This window comes from Rutidosis leptorrhynchoides, chromosome 4, assembly GCF_046630445.1.
Source record: "Rutidosis leptorrhynchoides isolate AG116_Rl617_1_P2 chromosome 4, CSIRO_AGI_Rlap_v1, whole genome shotgun sequence".
Taxonomy (NCBI): domain Eukaryota; kingdom Viridiplantae; phylum Streptophyta; class Magnoliopsida; order Asterales; family Asteraceae; genus Rutidosis; species Rutidosis leptorrhynchoides.
In genome coordinates this window covers 106,746,172-106,753,407 of record NC_092336.1, presented here as the reverse complement: position 1 = coordinate 106,753,407, position 7,236 = coordinate 106,746,172, and the positions used below count along the sequence as shown (strand labels likewise).

Genomic DNA, 7,236 nt, shown 5'->3' with positions numbered 1-7,236 from the left:
ACTGAGTTTGACTCAGTTTAACTTTTGAATTGTGATTGAATGATGCGATTGTAGTATGCTTAATTCATGTATTATCCGTCAATTTAATTAAATCTATTATTGCATGAAAGATTGTATTGGCATTATGGAAATATGGTTTTTGTGCGTATATGAGATACTATAGTTTTTTGTTGATTGAGTTTTTGAATGTGGAGGATATTTGTCAAGCATGAAAGCAAATGTGGAAGATGGGATATTATTTGGTTTTAAACCAACGCTAACATTTTCCTTTTTCCCATTTTGTTTCTTGTATATGTGATTGTTTTTACAGGGAACGAAAAGACCTAGTGCTTCGCAAAGTGTGCCAATGGCACCCGTTCATCCAAGGGCTCATAAGCTCCCTAAAGGATTTGCATCCTTACTTGGTTTGGGAGCGTACTAATGAAAATTATACGGAATGGATGGATGTTTTAACTGAAATAGAGGGCCGTAAGTTTATATCTACGCGTTATACTGATTGGGAACCTCTCGAGGAGGTTGGTTTAGCTGAGGTTCGCGAAATGTTGGTTCAACAGTATATTATAGGTCCTGGGGAACGAATTGGGTTTAATGATTGGTATGAGTTCTTCCCTCTTGATCGTCCGATTTACAAAGTGTGGTGCTTAGAGTTCTTTTCGACTGCTAGGTTTGTCCCAACTGCCAGTCGTTATGATGATGTGTTATTAACTTTTCAGTTGGGTGGTCAAATGTGCGCCATGACTATCATGGACATGGCTAATGCACTCACTATTTATGAAGATGTCGAGGTGGATGAGGATACTTTGGGTTATTATCTTACTAGGTGTAAGCGGTTCACTAATTCGTTTCTGCATGAGGTAGCTTGGTACAATATGACTCATAAGCAGAGTTACAAACCGAGTAGCAGCTCCTACACACTAATCAAAGACAAACGTCTTCGCATCATCCAGCGGTTCATTTCAAATACCATTAATCAGAGATGGCAGAATACAGAGAAAGTCAGCATTGCTGATTTGTTTTATCTTAGTAATTTGCGGGATGAGGAGTTTGTCAACATTCCATATGGGGTCGTTAAGTCTCTTTGCGGGCAGGGTCATAATGTTAAGCCCAACAGTCCGTTAAGTGGTGGTGTTTATGTTACATTAATTGCTGAGTTCCTTGGTCTTTCGTTGACTTCTCTACATATTAGGCGCATTCAGCCTGCTAAGATTGAGAATGAGGGTACAATGGCGCTTGGTGCCCAGGTTTATGAAGGTTGTAAAGTTTTGGTAAGAAAGAAGAAGAAGATTTGTAAGTATACAGGTATTTTTACACAAATAAATTCACTCGGTGACATGGCAAAATGACCAGGACCACTTGCTAGTAACTACTCCCTATTATTTCGGGACTTATTTATGATTATTATCTCCACTTTTAAATTGATTATATTTTCCAAAACAATTGATTATATTTTCCAGACTCTCTTTCTAACGCTTGAACGTATTGAGGCCAAAGAAACCGTGTTTCCAAATTCACATTTGACATGAACTATAGAAAGTTAGAAAACTACAATTGATAATTCAATATTTAAAATTGTTACACATGTGAAAGAAACAGATTGCTATATGTTGTTTGTGTAAGTAACTAAAGACTTCAATTTATCTTTAGAAGTAGTCTCTTCCTCCACAAATATGTCTAACTGAATCCACAATTTTATAAAGAAAAGTAACCAAAGGTCAAACACTTAAAAGACACAAAGTGCTAAGAAATATCGAAAAGATACAGACCATCAATGGAAGATAAAATGCCTTAGTTGGTGGTATAGAGTAGCTAAACAAACAATCATAATCATGCCATAAACTGATAAAACACTGAAACTAAACTGCTACACACCATCTATGGATGATAAAATGCCTTAGGTGGTGGTCCAAATGGCATATTTTGAGCGTTAAATGCTGTACTCATGGAGTTGGTATGTGATGATTGCGGAATTTGGACACCTAACTGTTCAGTTGCGGAGATACTTGCTGAAAAACATAACCGTTTTGTGAAGAATACAGTGGTTGTTGCATATTATAAATAGGAATGAATCCACCATAATGAAGCGGGAAATTTGTATACCCATGATTTATATCACTTGGAGCATAATAGTCAAATTGATTTGCCTGCAATTAAAATTTCAAACGTTTAAATATCAAGTCATACACATTGAATGATAATGACACACATTAGTTTTACTAGTTACGAGCTTTAGTGAGGTTGTCAACATATATATAAGAAACCACGTTAAGAATCTAACACACAAATATATATTTCCAAGATAAGCATAGAACTAAATTAACCTGGCCATATAACACTTCTTTTTTCTTAGATTGTTTTGTTTCATCATCTGCATCTCCACAACCAAGCTCATTAACATCTGAATTTTGCAAGTTCTACAATCACCATTAAAGAGAAAATGGTTAGATTTATTAATTTTTCTATCGAAATAAATGATATAGTTTGATTACCTTCTTCTTTTTCTGGGCGCCTCTAACAATTTTTTCAGACCTAGACTGTGGTCTCTTACTCGGGGGACGACCTTTTCTTTGCACCTTCGGAGGATTACGAATCTTAACGTCTTCGTTGTTACAAGCACTCGTGAAGAGAAATTCTAGACTCCCTCAACTTTCACACAATTAGCACCACTCACTGACATGGCAAGATGACATGTAAATCCAAATTAGCCTCCATTTATTCCTTTTATAACTGCCTCCATTTATTTAGGTTCATTATTCTAACTTCCTAATTAAATATCTTTTCCAAATAAAAAAATATCAACTAATTACTTACTAGGTTAAACTATATGCACCGTACGTGACATATGCATCTTTATCAATATATCGATGAGTAATTCTTCTTCTTTATCTTCTTCACCACCTCAATCGGAGGAATCATCTTTTACTTCTCCTTTGGATGATGACGATTATTTATCAGATAATGAAGAAACACTCGGAATTCCAGAAACTGGGAATATGGAAAAAGATGAAATTCAATATAAGAAAACTGATGTGGAAGGAATGACAGAGTAAGTATTAAATTTTTCGTAACGAATATCCGTTTTTTTCATAACTTATGTACGACAATGAAGTATGGAGTTCATTGATTTTTGTGGTAATAGGGTTAGACAAAAGATGTTAGTACTTCATCTTATTTTGTATCTTTGTTGGTGCGTTCGTATATTAATGTTTTGAGAATTCATGCCCATCACTTGTTTCATTGTTTTTTTTTTTTTAATAACAATAATAATCATCCTTTAGTAACCTTTATTATACACTTTTATTAATATCAGTTCACATAGTTAATCCATTCAAATATAAGGTTTACATTTTAGAAATTCTTTGATGCTTAGTACTTTTATTTCATGTCTATGTTTTACAGACAAGTCAAAGTTAATTATTCGTTGATCAGAATATGCATTTTTCTTAATTGTAGGAAATGTTATATTGAAATGGAAAAAGAAACCGGTTATGAGGAGGGAGAATCTCACGAGAATGGGTGTGCTCAAGAAAACAATTGTGAGAGTGTTCAACGTCATGAAACAGTTAAAGAACCAAAAATTGGCATGACTTTTGAAACAATTGAAGACCTTGCAAATTTTTATGCAACCTATGGAAAGAAAGTGGGATTTGATGTGTATAAAAGATCTTCCCAAAAGTCGGAATAAGATGAAACTTTAAAGTATGTTACTTTTGCATGTAATCGGGCTCAGAAGTCAGTTTCTAAATCAAAGAATAGTTTGAACCCTCGCCCAACTACAAAAACAGATTGTCATGCAAGAATTAGAGGAGTTTTCGGGGTTGATAATAAGTGGCATCTATCGAAAGTTTACCTCGAACATAATCACCCTTTTAGTCCGAGCAAAGGACGATTTTATCGTTGTTATCGGGTAGTAAATTGACATGTGAAGAGACAGCTTGAACTTCACCAAAGAGCCGGTGTAAGAATGAATAAAATTTTCAATACGTTGGTCATAGAGAGCGGGGGATATGAAAATCTACCATTTTGAGAAAAAGATTGTCGTAATTATATTGATAAAGTTAAACGGTTAAAACTTGGAGAAGGTGATGCGGAAGCAATTCAAGGTTACTTCGTAAAGATTCAATCAATTGATCGTGATTTTTTTTACGCATGGGAACTAGACGAGGAAAACAGACTAAAGAGTTTGTTTTGGGCAGGTGTAAGGCAGCTTATGAGGAATTTGGGGACATTGTGACATTTGATACAACATACTTGACAAATAAGTATGAGATGCCAATGGCTCCTTTCGTAGGGGTAAATCATCATGGACAATCAATATTATTTGGTTGTGGATTGATATCAAATGAAGATGTTAGAACATTTACATGGATCTTTCGAACTTGGCTATCGTGTATGTCGGGACGTGCTCCTAATGCCATTATTACTGACCAAGATCAAGAAATGAAAAATTCAATTGAAATTGTATTTCCTGGTATACGCCACAGGTACATGGTAATTGATTACATGGCATCACTAGAACGTGAAACAAACGGAAAGTAAAAGTCATATCTTGATTTTGAAATCAAAACTTTGTTTTTTAAACTCTAAAAAGTAGTACTGTAAATATAGTATTACAAATTTATCCTTTACTATCAATATTATAGAAATTATTTTTTAATATTATCATAGTTTTATAGTTTAACGTCTAAATGTTTTTGTTATTTTAATTGATTTCAGGTAGTGTTTGTGGCATATCACGAAAAAGATTCCTGAAAAATTGGGCAAATTAAAAAAATACAAATTAATCAAGTACAAGCTTAAAAAGAATTTGTATGGTTCTTTGACTCCTAGTGAATTTGAAGCTGCCTGGTATACAATGATAAAAATATGTAAGCTCCAAAAGAATAGATGGCTAAATGTCTTGTATGTCGAAAGAAAACGATGGGTCCCTTGTTACGTTAAAGATATCTTTTGGGCTGGTATGTCTACTACACAACGTAGTGAGAGTATTAATTCTTTTTTTGATAAATATGTAAATAGGAAAACTACACTAAAGCAATTTGTGGAACAATATGAAAATGCAATGAAGGATAGGGTTGAGAAAGAGAACATAGAAGATTTTAATTCTTACAATTCATAGTACCCTTCAGTTACCCGTTATGCAATGGAAAAACAAATGAAAGATGTTTTAACCAATGCAAAGTTTAAAGAGTTCAGGGATGAGTTGACTGTGAAAATGTACTGTGGGATTGGCTCTATAATGTCACATGATGAGTATGTAGAATATGAAGTCATTGAGGATGTAGTGGACAACGGAAATTTACTGAAAAAGAACTTTGTTGTTTGCTTTAAAAAGGGAAACTCAATTGAAGAGTGTGATATTAGATGTATATGTCGCTTGTTTGAATTTAGAGGAATGTTGTGTAGGCACACACTTACAGTACTCACCAATGAGAAATAATATTTGGTTCCAAATAAATATATCTTACGAAGATGGAGAAAAGATGTTAAGAGGATACATACTAAAGTGAAAGTGAATTACAATGATTGGGTTGTCTCGGATGTTGGGTGTCGTTATGATAAAATGTGTCATGCTTTCTCTGAAGTGGCAGATTTGGCATCCGAGCTAGACGAAAAATGTAATCTTGTACTTGTACGAGTTCATGAATTAAAGAGTGAAATTTTAGGTAATAAAAATAGCACTATTAGCCCCATGTGCACGCCTCAAATCAGTGCTTGTAACAACGAAGATGTTAAGATTCGTAATCCTCCAAAGGTGCAAAGAAAAGGTCGTCCCCCGAGTAAGAGACCACAGTCTAAGTCTGAAAAAATTGTTAGAGGCGCCCAGAAAAAGAAGAAGGTAATCAAACTATATCATTTATTTCAATAGAAAAATTAATAAATCTAACCATTCTCTTTAATGGTGATTGCAGAACTTTCAAAATTCAGATGTTAATGAGCTTGGTTGTGGAGATGCAGATGATGAAACAAAACAATCTAAGAAAAAAGAGGTGTTATATGGCCAGGTTAATTTAAATCTATGCTTATCTTGGAAATATATGTTTGTGTGTTAGATTCTTAACGTGGTTTCTTATATATATGTTGACACCCTCACTAAAGCTCGTAACTAGTAAAACTAATGTGTGTCATTATCATTCAATGTGTATGACTTGATATTTAAATGTTTGAAATTTTAATTGCAGGCAAATCAATTTGACTATTATGCTCCAAGTGATATAAATCATGGGTATACAAATTTCCCGCTTCATTATGGTGGATTCATTCCTAGTTATAATTTGCAACAACCACTGTATTCTTCACAAAACGGTTATGTTTTTCAGCAAGTATATCCGCAACTGCAACAGTTAGGTGTCCAAATTCCGCAATCATCACATACCAACTCCATGAGTACAGCATTTAACGCTCAAAATATGCCATTTGGACCACCAACTAAGGCATTTTATCATCCATAGATGTTGTGTAGCAGTTTAATTTCAGTGTTTTATCAGTTTATGGCATGATTATGATTGTTTGTTTAGCTACTCTATACCACCAACTAAGGCATTTTATCTTCCATTGATGGTCTGTATCTTTTTGATATTTCTTAGTACTTTGTGTCTTTTAAGTGTTTGACCCTTGGTTACTTTTCTTTATAAAATTGTGGATTCAGTTAGACATATTTGTGGAGGAAGAGACTACTTCTAAAGATAAATTGAAGTCTTTAGTTACTTACACAAACAACATATAGCAATCTGTTTCTTTCACATGTGTAACAATTTTAAATATTGAATTATCAATTGTAGTTTTCTAACTTTTTATAGTTCATGTTAAATGTGAATTTGGAAACACGGTTTCTTTGGCCTCAATACGTTCAAGCGTCAGAAAGAGAGTCTGGAAAATATAATCAATTGTTTTCGAAAATATAATCAATTTAAAAGTGGAGATAATAATCATAAATAAGTCCCGAAATAATAGGGAGTAGTTACTAGCAAGTGGTCCTAGTCATTTTGCCATGTCACCGAGTGAATTTATTTGTGTAAAAATAGTGTGTGGTTGTAGAATTTCTCGAGAAGAGAAAGAGAAATTCTAGAACCACTCCATTTTTTTTACACAATTAAATCCACACGATGATGTGGCATGGTGACTTGGCTTAACTTGAACTTTCACGTAAATTCTGCTCCCTTTATATTTGGTTAAGTATTTATATTTACTTTTAAATTAAAATATCTTTTCCGAACAACCATCAAAGTCTTAAGCTAA

General features: G+C 33.8%; 1 protein-coding gene across 1 annotated transcript; it reads left to right on the top strand.

The window, feature by feature from the left end:
- The first annotated feature begins 4,146 nt into the window (after positions 1 to 4,146).
- Positions 4,147 to 5,116, top strand: LOC139840885 (protein FAR1-RELATED SEQUENCE 8-like). Its single transcript, XM_071831127.1, has 3 exons — positions 4,147 to 4,488; positions 4,718 to 4,845; positions 5,017 to 5,116. The coding sequence occupies exons 1-3, from the start codon at positions 4,147 to 4,149 to the stop codon at positions 5,114 to 5,116; spliced, it is 570 nt and encodes a 189-aa protein (XP_071687228.1).
- Positions 5,117 to 7,236: the final 2,120 nt, after the last annotated feature.

Excerpts from the sequence above, each read along its gene's own strand:
- LOC139840885 (XM_071831127.1), top strand. The coding sequence starts at position 4,147 with ATGGGAACTAGACGAGGAAAACAGACTAAAGAGTTTGTTTTGGGCAGG. Across the intron at positions 4,489-4,717 it reads GTATACGCCACAGGTACATG|TGTTTGTGGCATATCACGAA; the intron begins GTAATTGATTAC and ends GATTTCAGGTAG. Across the intron at positions 4,846-5,016 it reads AGTGAATTTGAAGCTGCCTG|GAAAACTACACTAAAGCAAT; the intron begins GTATACAATGAT and ends ATATGTAAATAG.